Here is a 17,259-nt window from a genome sequence, read left to right as displayed (position 1 = left end):
CGGTCTATTTTATTTCTTCAAAATAGCAACGCACCAGCAATGTGCCTTAACACACTTCCTTTTTTAGACCAGAACGTCACGTTTTCGCCGCATAGCGTTGGGTGTATGAAAGGGCCCTTAGTGTTTTTGAGGCCTGTGACTGTGTGATGGTTTAAAAAGCATTCAGGCCTAAGACAAAGAAAATACCATTTGTAACTTTGAAAAAAAATTAATGCTTAATTTTATGGAATTGTTTCTATAACAAAGTCTATGCAGTATTATTTTACAACTGATTATTCAATTACTGTATACCTAATTACATTTTGACTCTTCAGAAAACAATAAAACGCTGTTTTTTAATTAACATATTTTTCTTTATTAAATGTAATGCATGGCAAATGTGAAAGAATACACATTAATATACACTGCTGTATGGATATCTGTTATATTACTATACAACTTAAACCTGATTTAAAGTCCACAATCCATGATTGAAGCGTCTTCTTTTAAAATTGTACTGACATGTGGTACTGTGGTGATTAATTACATCGAATTTACCGTCTTTATTACTAACATGCACTGTTTTAAACACACTTTAAACTTGTAAAACTGTTTGGCAGGACCACACTTAGCATAAAATACATATCATAAGATTTTGCCACTCTACCCTTCCAGCTCTTCTTTCTCTCTGCTATTTTCCCTTTTTGTTTCCATGCTGTTCTTCTGTCATCATAAATTATAACATAATACTGTTCAGAGTAAAGCTGTCTCCGTTGCAGGGTCAGTTTGATAGTCAAAACATAATCCTGCTTACATTAACCACCGTACACAACAGCTTACATTTCATTGAATATTCCACATCAACACAGATAAATAAATCATTGCATCATCTGCAGGTTTACAGAAACAGATTGTATAACATCCAGTGGATGCATTACCGCCATTCATATTCTATAGGCAGCCCAGGCCAAACACTTGATCTGTTTACATTGAGAGCACAGATGTGACGCTCATGTAAGGATTCAGTCTGCTCTCTGTGACCTCAGGCCAGCAGGTTTCCTCCGATACATTCACGAGAATAGAAAGAGAGAGCGAGTTTCTGTGAAAAGAATTAACCAGAGTGCAGATAAAATAGACAGTTGTTCTTTACAGAGACGAAGAGACAGAGAGCAAGACGCAGACAGAAGGAGAAAGACAACACTATGATTCAGCAGAGACTGTCACTTCCTCCATATGGTGGCCGTTCTCCTCAGTGGGACTAATGAAAGGGGTAATAAATCCCTCTGTGGAAGCGAGAGGAGAGGGGAGTGCTGAAAGAAGCCCTCAGAGATGGGGCACATCAGAATGTGGATCTCGTCTTCATATGTCAGGCCTCAGGAAAATAGAAGGCACTGAACTCAATATGGCCTCGAGAGATTAGAGGATAATCTCGTTGAAGTGAAGGTATTGAACTTATATGTGAGAAGCACTGGTGTTTTTAAGATGGCTTTTTGGAAAGTTAATCAGCAAACATGATTGATCTAATAATGCTTGGCTTTTTCTGTAAGGCTCAGATTTGATGTTTTGCTTTGGGGAAAAAAGGTATAGAAAGACTTACAGGTTCTTACATGGCCACAGACATGTAAAGTAATTCCACAAACAGCACAGTGCCAACAGTTGGCTGATTTATGTAATAATCCGCGACATCTTCTTTCCAACAAATTTGTGCTGGTGCTCTTTTGAGACTTCTCAGAACTGGCTCATATTTATCCCTTTAAAGCCAAACAAATGTACTATCTGATGGTATTACACTGTAAAAAATGTTTGTGAAAATAACAGTGAAATTCTGTAAAATTGTGACATCTAAATTTTGTAAATAGAAAAACAATGAAACAGCGTTAAATTTACAGTATGCTTTTGTAAAAAATAAAAATACAGTTGTAAAATGTTAAACTAAATTAAACTGTTAATTGTACTGTAAGTATGTGTATCAATAACAATGTTTATTTGTAAAATTTGCTGATCACTGTTATTTGAATAGTAAAAACATGTAATACTGAAAACTGCTGTAAAAATTACAAAATGATACTAAACAAACAAAAATCATGCTATTACAGATAAAAGCAAGTGTAAGCAAGTAGAACTATCACAAATGTTATCCTACATGACATATTTACAAGTTTTAAATGAGGGGTTTTAAGGCAATGTGTCTGTTTAGAATTGTCCTTATGGTCTATAAGCTATTTTAGCTTTGCTAATTATCATATTTAATGTAGGCTTACATAGAAAGATAAGGGTTATTTGTCCCCAATGGTCCTTTATTTTTGCGATGTGTTTCTATTTAAAATGTATGCTTTTGCGTAAATTAACGTCTGCGTTTGAATTTCAAACTCTGTTCTGCCTTGTCCAATCACCAATCGGCTATCTGATTCTTGCGGGAGCAGCCATTTTACAGATATTGTTTGTGAGAGCGCGCGCTCAATCTGTCCGGCCCGCGAACAAAGCTGTGGAAGACGTCTTGCAGCATTTCTAACTACCGAGGCACTGGTAAGTTTAGTGAAAAGTTGGTTTACTTTGTACTTTAAACGCTTTACCATACAAACACCTGCAAAAAAAGAGAGGGTATTATTTGGGGTGTTGCACGGTCTTCGGAATAATAATCAGTGTTACAATGCAAAGGTAACGTTAACTCGACCACTTGTCATATCGTCCGACTAACGTAAAGCTGAAAAAAACTGAAGATTTTGTTAGTCTAAGGATGATTAACGTTACGTGTCATTTTTGCAACAAAACACTTGAGACACTGAGACGTTATGTGTTGCATTGTAAAGTTCACAGAAACGAACCCCATTGTTTTTTCAAATGTGTTATTGCTGGCTGTATGCGAACATTTTGCGCTTATGCTGCATTAAAAGCACATGTCTATAGGGATCACAGTTTGCCAACTGGCATGTCTATAGGGATCAACCGTTAGTACTCAAGCAGTTTTTGCTGATTTAAATGTGCCATTTTGTTGTGTGACCGCACGTTTAACACGGCTAAAGATTTAATAAGCCACTTAAAAGAGCATTTAGCAGATGGCCGACCTGTGTCTTGTCCAGTAACGGGTTGTAATACTTTTACAATCAATCGTCTTTTACAACTCACATGATCAGGAAGCATAGAGCTGCTTCAAATGATTCTATAATTTGGGTTCACACGCCATTGGTGGGTTAACTGAAAATTTCAGTCATGCTCAATATTTTTGCAGGTATTGTGAAATCACAAGAAATGAATTTCAGAGCGATAACTCAAATGTTTGTGGTCCACAGTGAACCCCTGAAACTTGATTCTGTTGTTCATGATTTACAATCTGAAGACTATCAAGAGATCAAAGGAATAAAGGTAAACTGCTGTTTTCAATACTTTGAAATCTTTTCATGCCTGCCTTTTTATCCAAGTCTTTACAGTGAATCAATCAAACATACAGAGAATTTTTTCTTTTTAGAGTTTAATACTACTGACAGAAATAATGTATAAAGGAACATCATACAAAAAGGGACATTTTTTTGTGTCTAAAAATGATGTTTGATTTTGGAGAACTTCTCATCATTTTAATTCAAAATGGCGAAGCTGTGTTTTTGTAATGAGAATACAAAGAGCTGAATATCATTTTGAATACCATCTGTACTCTATGACTAAACAGAGTAACTGGCTACAGTGTCTTAGCATTAATGACTTGGTTGATTTTTATCCGCTAATATCATACATTGTTAATGGGTACCAAGTCATTCTGCTGAAACACAGCGTGCTGTCGAAGTAAAGAGATCTTGTCCACAGAGGTGGAAAAAATATGGTAAAAATCATTTAAAGAGATAGTTTTCCCAAAAAATTTAAATGTTGATATCATTTACTTAACCTTGACTTTTTTTCTTTTTTTCAAACCTGTTTGGGGTTTGTTTGTTTTTGTTTTTTTCTCAAGAGGATATTTGAAGAATGTTGTAACTGTTGACTTCTATAGTATTTCTTCCTAATGTAAAAGTTGATGATTACAAGTTTCCAACATTCTGTCCCCCCAAAAAAACTCAAACTGGTATTAAATGTGTCAAGGGTAAATAAATTATACATTTCAAAATTTTTGGTAAACTATCTCTTTAAAATAATAGTAAGATCTGAATTTTTGTTTTATTTGCATTTAGATGAACAGAAATAAACTCTTAATAAATTTAATAACTACATGTTTAATCACTACTTGCTTAATTTCAGTATTGACTGACTTGGAGACAACATTTCTTCGTACTGCCATCACAGAGGTCTTGCCTAACCTTCCAGAGGCAACAAAAGATAATTTAGAGGAGTTATTGCAATCCATTGGAGTGGAGACATATGATGATTTTCAGTTTATTGAGGAATCTGATTTGCTGACAGCATTGAGGCCAATCCAAGCTCAAAGTTCTTGCTGCTTGGAAGTTAAGATGTAAGTCGTGTTACAGAGCAGAATGCTACAAGACAAGTTCACAAAGTAACAAGTGTAAAAAGGTCTTGAAAAGAAAATATAAAAAAAAACTTTGTTACTGACTATTGTTTGTGTATGATCTTTTGCAGGCCAGACACCTGATACCATGGGATACATTTCCTCAGGAACTAAGGCAATTTTTGGAGAGAGGAAAACGACCAAGTTCACGAATGAGAAAAGAGATGGTCCGAATTGTGGTAAATGAGATTCTTCACTAAAGAATAGTACCCTGGCCCAACCACACCCCCATCTATTACATCTAGAGACTCTGTATACTTTGCTAGCAGTCTTTTTGAATTCCATTCACTGGACATATCCAGTTTGTAAAAGTACAGTTTCAAGTTTTCAGTAAGAAAAAAATTCAGAACATCAAACTCAATATTCTAAAATTCTAAACCAGATATTCAGATTGTGAAATTCAGATTCAGCAGAAAGTAGGTCAGGAGTCATCAACAGGGAAGAGTAGACGATCACTGAAAAGTTAAAGCTAAAATTAAGCATTTTGGCTATTCACAGAGCTGTGTGAGTTTACTGGTGTATTTGAGGCTCAGGAGGACACAATTCTTCTGCAAACTGACTATCGAAGTCCGCTATTTTCAGTAGTTTGTGTAATAAATATGCTTCAGTGAACTAAATTCATATATTTAATTCAGTTACATCTCATTGATTAATCAGTTTCATTTTCAAACTCCCTGCGTTTAACAGCTGTGGTAAATGACATATTTGCATGCTCCTGCTTTTTCGTCAAATTATATAGGATATTATATTGCTAAATTTCATCAAATTATATAAAATATTTATTACAATATTTATAGTACAGCATAGCATATAGTATAGTATTTTAAGGAAGATTTGAATGATGTTTGGCCAAAGCCTATCATCAACACTGAAATGCTGCCCGTTTTAAATATCTATTTGCATCCAAAATGTCATATTTAACCTTGCATTTATATTTATTTGAATGATCAGATTTTTCCATATATTTAAAAATGAGATTTTTTAGCTAAAATACGTTGAAACCAAAATGTCCAATAGGTGGCGCCAAATCCCTATCTTTGTCATTGAATTGTTCATTCAGAGTCGTTCGATTCAGCTCATTTATAAATTAATTAAGTGACTCACTATGAATGACTGCTCAGAGATTCTTGTTAACCTCATTTGTTAAGTGCTTTAAACTTTGTTTCAAATGGTTACAACATAAGAGGTGTTAAGTTTATTGTTGTGAATAATGTACAGGGAAAGCCACTTGATGAGTTTTCAACGTTTTTTTTTATGTGACCCGAAACTAAAAGCATCCTTCCCCATACCCCCCCCCCCCCCCCCCAAAATCCCACCCTCGTGGTGAATGATTCCTAGTTTAACTTTTCAGTGATCGTCTACTCTTCCGTGTTGACTCCTGACCTACTTTCTGCTGAATCTGAATTTCACAATCTGAATTTCTGGTTTTGAATTTTACAATATTGAATTAGATGTTCTATATTTTTTGTTCTGAAAACTTGAAACGTCTATAAAAAATTTCAGCCTTAAAAAATTTAGTTGTCTTAAATTTCAGATGTTCATTATTCAAGTTAAGAAATTCAAATTCAAATTTTTTTAACAGCATATAAAAATTTAGATTTATAGAATTACAATTGTCAATAATTCAAACTAACACAATTCAAATTCAGATTGGAAAATCATATTATTAGCTCCATACCTTACAATAAGAATAAATGCGTTACCATTAGTAATCATGAACGTACAACAATACTTATATGGTTTTTATTAATTGTTGTTACTAAAATTATTATGTATTTCAAGATCAAAGACTGTCATGATAACATTTAATAGACCATTCAGTAAAAGTATTGATAATTTTACATTCATTTTAAATAATAGTAACAAATAAATCTTGTAAAAGGTTTTTTAATTTGTTTGTATTTTAAACTTTTATGGTATTATAAATAAATACCAAATGTAACTTTTATTTAACTTTTTTCTTAGGCCAATCCTGCTTTTCATCGAAGCGTTTCCTGCTGTGTGTGGATCGAAATGTTGTACATGACAACATCCCCTCCTTTATTTCTGCCCTGTGCATGATGTTTGGGAGCTATTATTGCATCCATTACCCATCAGAGCTGGCATCAATCTTGGAGTTTTTGCAGAAGTATGTGTTTTTGTACAGGCTTTATTCAAAATTGAAGTGAAAAAAATTTAAGTAATTGATGCAGTGGCTTTTTATGAATACTTGAATTGCTAATGCAAAGTTTTCTTTTTATTTTCCCTGGTTTATATGTATAGGTTGATAAATTTCACTATAGTTTCAATTAAAAAGGTATTTTTCCCCCAAAAAATAAGTTGTTTTTTTATCATTAATACAATTTAATTTTTTCTCTTTTTTGCCCAGGTGTTTCTTTTCTATCAACCCAGAGAAAGGCACTAAAGTGGAGAAGACAAACACAGCCCGTCTTCATGTGAACCCAAGAGTTCTTACCTTGATTCAGGAACTTTCAGATCATAAATGGTGTGACGTCTAAATATGGACTGAAGTCAGTAAGATTTGACATACACTGAATGCCAGTTTCTCAGGTTTGTTTGATCTGCCATGCTTAATGTATGTGTTAAGTTGGTACACAATTATTAGCGTTTTTATTGCTCTAGTGTTTTCTGAATTAGGTTATTCCTGAATTGGTTGTTTGTATGGAATATTTGTTTATAAAACAACTCTTAAATGTTCTTAAATCGATTTAAAAGAAAAGTTGGTAACACTTTATAATAACTACAAACTATGAACCATTTATTAAGCATTAGCATATAGTGTATTCATTTACTGTTGAGGATTAACTCTACTATAATAAACATTAGTAGACAGTTTATAGCTACAGCTAAAAATGCTGTATTCTTGACTTAAAAGCATGTTTATTGTGCTTAATAATTGTGTTTTCTTACTTGGTTAAAGATTTTTTTTTTTATTACTAAATTAAGTATAGCATTATTTACAAACCAGTTATTTAAGAGTAGTTGGTGGTTTTTTTAAGATCATTCAGAATGCGTATGTTAAATATTAAACTATTGAAATCAACATTTATATATCTTATTATTCGGGCATATATTAATAGTTAATTTGTATGTTAATAAATGCTTTTTTTAACTCAACTTCATCTAGTTTTGTGACCTAATCTAAAGTGAGGACTATTTATGCTTTATAAATCCCTTTTTAAATTCTTAACAGGAATTATTTTTTTAATTTGAAGAAACACAAATGAAACTCTGTCAAATGAAAAATTAATCTTTGCAATCTTATGTAAAATAAAATTACTGTACAGTTTAAACATTGCTAAATAATAAAATGTTGCATCCTATTATATTGTTAAATTATATTGTTGTTTAATCCAATTTTATGTCATTATGACACTCCTGTTATTCAGTAATGTTTAAACTTTACAGTAGTTTAACTTTTTAGATCAGATTGAAAAGATGTATTGGTCATTTTATACTGAGCCTTTATTAGTCATTTATAAAGGATTTATAAAGCATAAATAGTCCTCACTTTAGATTAGGTCACAAAACTGGATGAAGTTGTGCTAGTAAAGCATTTATCAACATACATGGTAACCATTTCTATATGCCTGAATAATAAGATATATAAACATTGTTTTCAATGGTTTATTAGTCATTTACTAACTCATTCTCAATTATCTTAAATATCTCCAACTGCTCTTAAATACAAATGGTTCGTAAATAATGTAATACTTAATTTCGTCATGAAAAATCAATTACTCACAAATTATGAAAGTACAACTATTAGGCACATTATAAATGTGCTCATAAGTCAAGAATACAGCATTTGTAGCCTTAGATATAAACTGCTTACTAACGTCTGTTAATGTAGAGTTAATGCTTAACAGTTAATGTTAATAGCTATTAATGTTAATAGCATATAGTGAATAGTTAAATCACTATATGCTAATGGTTGATAAATGATTCATAGTGTGTAGGTATTACAAAGTGTTACCGAATAGTCTTTCATTTTATTGCCATTTAAATTTTAGTTTTACTGGCAATGTCTCCCATGTCTTTGTCAATAATTTTCCTTATTTGTTTTTTTAAAGAAGACAATCATTAATCTGTCACATGCTCTCAAAGTGGTGAATGTATAGTTTGTAAGGAAAGTAAGCAATACAAATGTGAACTGACAGACAGTGTTGACTTGTTTATGGTTAATAAATACAAATTATAGTTTGGTTACTAAGTCTTTGAGTGCTGTTTCTGGTCTAAGCATATCTAGAATTTATATTCCTAAGTAATGTGTAACATACAAGTTATCGTATTATTGGTCAAGGGTAAAGCAAATGATTTACAGTTGCTACTGAAATCAAACTATGTTCAGTATACGAAACAACATTGGTCTTCTTAAAATAATTGGTTTAGGTGTAGTTGTGCCATTTCAGAAAAGATTTACTTGTTTACTTTTTGATAATTATGAATAAACACAATTGACTAAAGTGATGATTTTATGCTGTTAAGCTGTTTACATTTTACAATGTATTTTTGTTACATAATTATTGTGGCAACCACAGCTGCCAGATTAGTAATTCTATATGTTCAACAGTTTTAAATTGTAAAGAGGTTTACATTTTTATTGTAATTTTTACAAAATTATTCTGGCAACCACAGCTGCCAAAATATTTTTGTAAAAACAACAAGATTTCTTTGTTAAAATACTAAAAATGTAATTATTTCTTACACAAACTTTCTGTAAATTTTACATAATATTAATTTGTTTTTACATAATTATTCTGTACATAAACAGTTTTAAATTGTAAACCGGTTTACAATTTTATTGTATTTTTTACAAAATTATTCTGGCAACCACAGCTGCCAAATTGTTTTTGTAAAAACAACAAGATTTTTTTGTTAAAATACAAAAATTTTTATTATTTCTTACACACAATTTCTGTAAATTTTACATATTATTAAATAGTTTTTTTACATAATTATTCTGTACATAAACCGTTTTAAATTGTAAACAGGTTTACAATTTTATTGTATTTTTTACAAAATTATTCTGGCAACCACAGCTGCCAAATTTTTTTTGTAAAAACAACGGAATTTTTTTTACAGTGTACAATATAATCGGGCACAAACATGCTAAATTATACAGGTGCTTTTAAGAACATATTGTAAATTGAGAAGGTACTAAAATCTGCCACTCCAATATCAAGTGGCTTTAAGGTGATCAGCAGAAATATTACATGTATAATTCACAGCAGTCAATTTACATTGATTTCCTTTGATATAGAGAAGAGGAATGGAGTCATTTTGTGTACACTTGAAGCATGAATCAGGATCCATGAACCTTGATTATTACGCCACATCATTATTCCATATTTATTAATTTAAACATAAAATAAAATATACTAAAAAGCACTAAATCCATATATAAATTAAACAATTTAAGCTAAACAAAAACAGCAATAATTACAATTAATAATTATTAAATTACTAAAACATAGATGTAAAATTAAAATGTAAAAAAACTGAAAAATTAAAAATTTTTATTGTTAATACTATAATTTAAACAAAACATATTTCAATAGTATTAACTATTTATTATATAATTAAATATTAATATAAATATAAATATATATATTTTTTTAATATCACATTTATGAAACCTAGAGCAACAAATGCAGACGGCTGACTTGCATTTACAGTAATCGAGTAACATGACTGAAGCAACTGACTTATTTAAAAGTATATAGTGCAACCGGAAAGTATTTACCGTGCTTCACTTTTTCCACATTTTTTATGTTACAGCCTTATTCCAAAATGAATTAAATTAATTTATTTCCTCAAAATTCTACACACAATACCCCATAATGACAATGTGAAAAAAGTTTTTTTTTAATTGTAATTAAAAATCAAAAACTCGGAAAAACACATGTACTTAAGTATTCACAGGCATTGCCGTGGGGTCATTATGGGGTAGAATTTTGAAGAAATAAATGAATTTAATTCTGTGAATACCTTCCAGATGCACTGTAAGTAAACAAGTTAGTTCCATTAGTATTATAATTCACAATAGTCTAGATTTTAGATTTAAAGAATAGTAAAGATGTTATTAGTATTTATAGCCAGCCTGATCTCACGGGGAAATGTAACTATTTTGCGTTTTGTCACTTTAGTGTCTAATTAGTTTAGAGTTCAGTCCTACAAAAACGTACAATTTTGGAAAGGAGGCATAGCATCCAACCCCGCCCCTAAACCCAACCATCATTGGGGGACAAGAAAATCATAATAAATTGTAAGAATAAAATCATTTCAATTCATACGGATTAGCCACTAAATCATAAAAGTTACGAATTGCTGTGATATCGTATTGTTATAACTCCTAACTCAATGAAGCAGGTTTTGTGACTATGATGAATAATTACCTGAACATTTTCATACATGAAAATTAACTTAAATGTATGCACATAACTAATGGGTTTATTTATTTTTTTCTTGGTCAATTAAAAGTACAGTGTGCAATTTTAACCACTAGAGGGTTTGTATATCACAACAAACAAAGGCAAAGTTTGATGATGCTGAGACTGAGTGAGGAATAATGGCTGCCGTCTTCATTATGTTCATTATTAGTACAGCGGTCCCTCATTAATCATGTGAGTAATGTTCTAAAAATAATCTGCAATAGGCGCAATGTTTTTTATTATTAATATATATGTCTTAAGGCTGTAAAATTGAGTGTAACAAACTGAAGATTCATTTATTCTGCTGTACAATGGACAGCATCTTACTCTGCCTTTTGGCTGCTACCGCAGGTGCCTTTGAGGATATTTATGTAAATTTAGCAAGCTGAAAGCAAGCTATTTCCTAATCCATACCCACTGAGGTAACACTCTTAAAAAGGAATTCATGCTGTAGTCTGGTTTATTACGGTGACCAGGCAAGTCCTGCCCCCTGTGACTGTTCATCTGCTCCGGTGTGAAATGGTTCTTCTTCACACCCAAACAAACAAATTAAATGAGTGCACTTAATTAACACAATGAGCTACATGCTGCCTGGGGCTGTTGATTTAAATTCCCCCTGATGTTCAGTAGGTAAGCCAGCAAAATGAATGGCGGTGATTATTAGAGTCTAACTGTGGGTAACTACCTGATTAGTGTTAGGTCAATACCATGACACCTATTAGCAGGATTGTTAACAATAAGAGAGGGGCTGTATTTAATCATGCAATAATCAGCTTTTTATCACACGTGTTTACTCATGAAAACCTGCAAAAATGTTTCCTTTTTTCGTTTGTTCCCTGATAATTAACAATAAACTGCATGATTTTCAAAGATGATGGTTTGCCGGAGTTTGTGAAGTATTGCAATAATGAAGTTTCTTAAAATACAACATTTCCCCTGAAAAAGTCTATTATTATAAGCTATGTTTCTTAATTATTTCTTTACTTAATGATAGTAAAACAAACAGGTACACGGTATTTTTCAGATTTAATTAATTCTAATTCAATGTCAATTAACGTGACAATGTGCAAACATTAAGGCTGCATTCCAGTCCAAATTTGTATGCCCTTCACTTGCCATCTTGCTCCCATCTTGTTCGCTCAGATATGATTATGCTATCTACTTCTGGTGGAGCATCTGAATTGTTTTAAATGGAATAACCTAAAACCTTGAGCACTTCAATAGTGTTGCATTCTGGGACATACAGGTGATGGAGAGAACATATGAAGTAGACTCGCTTCCTTTGTCAAAATCTAGTGATCGAGGATATTTCCATGTAAGCATTTCTCATCTGTTTAATAAAATGCAATGTACTTTTAAAAAGTGGCGGGTATTCCCCTGAGGAAACAAGTGAAGGAAAGTTTGTGAGTGTGTGTCTAAAAGTGGACTGGGACACCATTTAGGCTTTAAAACAACTTGAATGAGTGAAAACCTCAGTAGATATTCTTACTCTGATTGTATAATGAGTTGGTTGGCGTCAAGGGTTGGATCCAGCTTTTATTAAGAATCCTCATACAGGCAAGGTGAAAACCGGGACAGACAGAAGCATGCATGTAATCCAAAGAGTAAATGGTTTGACAGGTAAAAGGTCAAGCATGTGGCAAAATGCGCATTAATAAGATAATAAACAAAGGTCAAAAACCACAGTAAGACAATGGTTTGTACAAATGCGTTGTAGTGCTCACTACAGGGAAACAAGACTTAGAAAAGATGCGTGTGATATATATATATAGTTCAGATAATTATTCCTCAATGGTTTAGACTGTGTGAGTGTAATCAGGAGGTGAACTGGGACTGGTGTGTGAGTGAAATACATGATGGGAGATGTAGTTCAGTTCAGTGGCAGATGTTCTACAAGATATTTTACCTGTGCAGTGTGAACATACAAAGTATTGGATGAAATCAAATTTGTCAAATATGGTCAAACCCAACAGTTGGGTTAAAAAATAGATTTAAAAAAGATTCAATTCAATTTAAAATTACCAAATGCTTAAATTTTTCCATATTTCACCCAATTTGAAACAGAGCTTTTTTAGTGTATTCAGTTATGAGGTCATCAGCTCATAAGCAGACAAAGGAGACATGCAAAACATGCAGTGATGGTGGTCCTCCAGGAACATGGTTGAGATACACTGTTCTAGGTGGTATATTACTGAAGCATGTTTCCACCATTGAATTAAAAAAAAAAAATGAAAAATTGCAAGCTTCAGTTGCCTATAGTAAACCAATAATAGTGTTTTTTGGTAAGTGCTGTAAGTGAGTGGGTTTTTATTTAACCCCTAATTCAATATTTAAGACTGAAGTGAAGTAATTATCATCAAGTATGGTTTTTACCCATACTCAAAAACTGCTTTTGACCTATTCAAGTGCACACACACATTATAAGTGAGGAGTGTGAGCACACCCACACACAAACAGACCGTTCAAGCACACAGCAGTGGGCAGCTATTTCTTCCAGCATCCAGTGAGAAATTAGGGGTTAGGTGACTTGCTCAAGGGTATCAAAGATGGATAAGAGGTTGATACATTCACTCCCCACACCTTCCTGTCGGGACCAAAAACCTACCACCTTTGGAATATCCAAGTCCAAATCTCTAACCATTAGTCCACAACTGTCCCACTGGCCTCTTTAAAATCTTTTTGTACAATCCAAAAATAAGCCAAATGAAAACAAAAAAACATTAAATTTCTGAGCTACCGATCAGTGCATCTCTAATTATGTTTAAATCTTGCAATTTACATGTTTTTTTTACTCAGAATTAAAGATGCACAGATTAACCTGAATGGTGATCGCATGATCCAGCTGGTCCATTTATATTGTAAGTGTACTGTTGTCCATTTATATTGTTAGTGTACTCACAGCCACCTGATAACATGTGATCACTGAGGATTCACTGTGTAAAAGCAATGCTATGTTCACTATATGCCGCTATGACTGCCCGAGTTGTTTATTTCATGTACAAATGCAGCTAGATTCAAGCCAATCTCATACGTGAAACCCAGACGAAGAATACCCCATTCGTCTGGAAAGGAATCTACAGAGCAAAGCTCTCCACTCACCTCTAGAGTCTGAGCTCCCCAGCAGCAGAAATGAAAAACACGCTGACCTACTGCACTGGAGTATCAACAGAGATTTGTCCCTTTGCTAGTGTTGACCTCTAGATTAAATGACAGCAAAATGTATCAGGTTTTTAAATGTCGTTTAAGACAATGTTAATTTTTTTTTTCTCTCGTTCAAGCTAAACATACATTGGTCAAAGATTCAGGCTAAATATACATGAATCAAATTTGCTTTCTGAGAGAGAGAGAAATCATGTTGTCAGTAAAAAAAAATTTAAATACAAATATATTGCATAAAAATCCAAACATAATTCATAAGAAGGGCTGGGTAATTTGGCCTAAAATCAAAATCTCGATGAATTGAACATCTTAACTCGATTACAATTAATGAATAGTGGCACAGGACGTTAACATGACGTCATATCGACGTTGTACCCCAACGTCATGGGGACGTTGGATTTTGTTTGGAAATGAAAATCAGGTTAACGGTGGGGTATATTATCTTTCCTTAAAGAATCTGTGATTGTAAATTTTGGTTTCGGGACTGGTAAAATAGTTTTTTCTATGTAATTGTGTCTTATGATAATCATCTTTTGTAAGCAGTTTGAACAGAACTGTGTGTAGGTATAGTGTGTTCACTGTCATAATGTAATAAAAGAAACTCAAATAGGGGCCGATTACACTGAACACGATTGTTGCATTGAGATGCGCCTTTTTGAATGATTTATTAATGTTCACAAGCTTTTTGTTTGCTGCTTATGCGCCCTGTGCATTTTGCACTATGTCATTTGCGTCTTTTTCATTCTCCAATCAAATGAAAGCAGAGGCGGGGTTTCCGTTGAGGTGCCTGCTGTGTTTGCGTAATCAAGACAACTATGGAGACTTTTGAAGATGGAGGAGAGACTAGAGGCTGGTATTTTGAATTATCCAGGGCTGTGTGACTTGAACAAATGTTAAATATCACAATATTATCAACAGCAACACTTTTGCACAAAACACAGCTGATTCAGTCGTTGCCTTGCAACATAAAAAGTGCACAGCAATCCTTTGTTTCTTGTCAACAAAAAGACAGCGTGATACGCCTCACATTTTTGGAATGTAAAAGCATGATCGGTGTAATCGGCCCCTAAGTCTCTCTTTTTTTTATTTTCTGACTTTAAAATAGGTCCCAAATCCTTCCCATTTTGAGTTCAGTTTCCCCGCCCACCAAATTATTGACAGCCACCTATTAGCATGTCTACATAGAAACACATATAATCATATCAACAAGACAGGACATGTGCAAAGCAACTGGGATTAAAAGATCTGTTTAGCTCTCTGAGATCATCAGTCATCATCAAATGTGATCAAGAATGAGTTTTACAAGTTTAAAACTTTTTTTAAAACAGTGCATGTTTGTAATTATACAATTATTAAAAAAGATGCTTCAATCCCTGTTTTTGGCCGTTAAATAAAGTTTAGTTTGTACATTAACATCATGGATATCCATACAGCATTGTATATTGTATTATATATGCAAAAACAGTGCAAAGTTAAACGCACACGCTTGTCTGTGTGCGTAAGCATTGAAACAACATAGTGTGTGACTCATCGTAGCAGAAAGGCTTGAATTAACTCGACAAGTATTGTGTGAGATCTGCTTCCTTCACGTCTGTCACTGTTCTGTTTATCTGATGCAGCAAAAGATGGAGACAACATGGGAGACACACATCAGAGCCATAGTAAGCCATCTCTGTGGCTCTGACAGGCCTGTGCGAGTGGTGGGAGGGGATATCTAGCTCAATTTACATTAAAGGCACAGGCAACTAAACAGCCACAATGTACTCAGAGCTAAAAATTACAATGTTAAGAAAAATATATTAATTAATCTGATGGGTAATTTGAGCTGAAACTTTACAGACACATTCTGGAGATACAAAAAACTCGTAAATCTTGAAAAATGTAAAATAGATGCCCTTTAAACATTTGTAAACTTTGTAATGTATTTATTTGTATTTATTTATATGTACATTTTGTATATCTGTATTTTATGTATAAGTACCCCCCTGGCAAGTACTTTATTCATAGAAGTTTTTGTAAAAACATAAGACCAAATAGTGTACATCTATATATCTGTTAACAAAATTATCTTAGTGTGACTACCTGGTACTAACTAGAACATGCACCAAAACCCTAGCAAACAATACAGTAATTATACAGCACCATAAATAATAATAAAAAAACATTAAAAAAAAGTCTCAGCCAGATTAATGGAATAAGAAACAACATAGAATGACATGTAAAAAGAGAGAAGAGAAGAAAAAAAGAAAAAATATTAACAAAAATAAATTATTACAAAAACATTATTAACTTATACATCTAATGAAGGGGCCCCATATTTTTGCATACAACTTCTGTTTGCTAAATCTAGAGTAACGTAACCTTTCCAGCTTGAGGGCAGAAATAATTTCAGCTAACCATTTAAAAAAATGTGGAGGTGTCAAGGATTTTCACTCCATCTCAATCCCTCTCTTGGCAAGCACCATGCCAAACATGGGAGAGTTGTTGATGTTTAGGCCAAGTTAGAACTTGGTCTGAACTAGGATTGTGCCGATAAACGATTGCATCAACCATCGTCGATGGCCGACAAACTTCACGATGCTAGACCGGCATCGCGATCCATCGCCCCGCCCCACATTTATATTGATGTATAACCTATTATTTGCATGTCATCTTAATAGCAATAGCGGTCTTTTCATGAGCTGTGTTAAATGTTACATATAGCTGCCACTTGCAAGGGTGACAGCATTGTGAGGATTAACTGAAGGTTTATACAGTTCCTCTCACGCTTAAAATGTGTAGATTCAGTGGTAAACGCTGTTACCTGCAAACTCACAGACTTTACAATGAATGGCTTTAGTCATTTTCATAGCGGACTTAAACTGGAAGTCTTTTATCCACTTTTGGAAAAGTGTAAATGGTGGATCAACATTCAGCACATGAATAAGATGTGCCATTATTAGTAACTGTAGGTTAATCTGTCAGTGTTATTTATATTCTCTCATCTTCAGCGCTTCACATTTTCGCGGTTGCAGCTCCTGTCATCTGAAGGCAGAAGGCATTGACTGAGTGATTGACAGCTGATATTAACCAATCATTCGCGTTCAGTTCAAAAGCAGTGAGCCAATAAGAAAAGCACAAAGGCGGGGCAAGCACTGCGGGCATTTATACTTTAGAAAGTTCACATAACTGTTTTAATCTGTTTCTGAGTGCTGT

General features: G+C 33.3%; 1 protein-coding gene and 2 long non-coding RNA genes across 4 annotated transcripts in view; 2 read left to right on the top strand and 1 right to left on the bottom strand.

Annotated features, from left to right (window-relative positions):
- The window catches only part of LOC147837966 (uncharacterized), a 99,974-nt gene that overhangs the window by 66,177 nt on the left and 16,538 nt on the right, over nt 1-17,259 (bottom strand). The gene's annotated exons all lie outside the window — the stretch shown is intronic.
- On the top strand, nt 2,398-4,414 carry LOC147837968 (uncharacterized). The gene is made up of 3 exons (XR_015524793.1): nt 2,398-2,505; nt 3,270-3,342; nt 4,204-4,414. It is a non-coding gene; the product is annotated as an uncharacterized LOC147837968 (long non-coding RNA).
- On the top strand, nt 4,500-8,680 carry LOC147837967 (uncharacterized). The gene is made up of 3 exons (XM_087309318.1): nt 4,500-4,650; nt 6,437-6,599; nt 6,840-8,680. The coding sequence occupies exons 1-3, from the start codon at nt 4,560-4,562 to the stop codon at nt 6,967-6,969; spliced, it is 384 nt and encodes a 127-aa protein (XP_087165444.1). The 5' UTR covers nt 4,500-4,559; the 3' UTR covers nt 6,970-8,680.

This window comes from Danio rerio, chromosome 24 (assembly GCF_052040795.2).
Source record: "Danio rerio strain M-AB ecotype USA chromosome 24, GRCz13ab, whole genome shotgun sequence".
Taxonomy (NCBI): domain Eukaryota; kingdom Metazoa; phylum Chordata; class Actinopteri; order Cypriniformes; family Danionidae; genus Danio; species Danio rerio.
Note: the sequence above shows the minus strand (reverse complement) of the source record. Positions and strands in the feature narration are given on the sequence as shown.

Bases quoted from the DNA above. Each gene is read 5' to 3' on its own strand.
- LOC147837967 (XM_087309318.1), top strand. From the start codon at position 4,560: ATGGGATACATTTCCTCAGGAACTAAGGCAATTTTTGGAGAGAGGAAA. The intron at 4,651-6,436 runs GTAAATGAGATT...CTTTTTTCTTAG, and splicing joins AAGAGATGGTCCGAATTGTG to GCCAATCCTGCTTTTCATCG. The intron at 6,600-6,839 runs GTATGTGTTTTT...TTTTTTGCCCAG, and splicing joins ATCTTGGAGTTTTTGCAGAA to GTGTTTCTTTTCTATCAACC.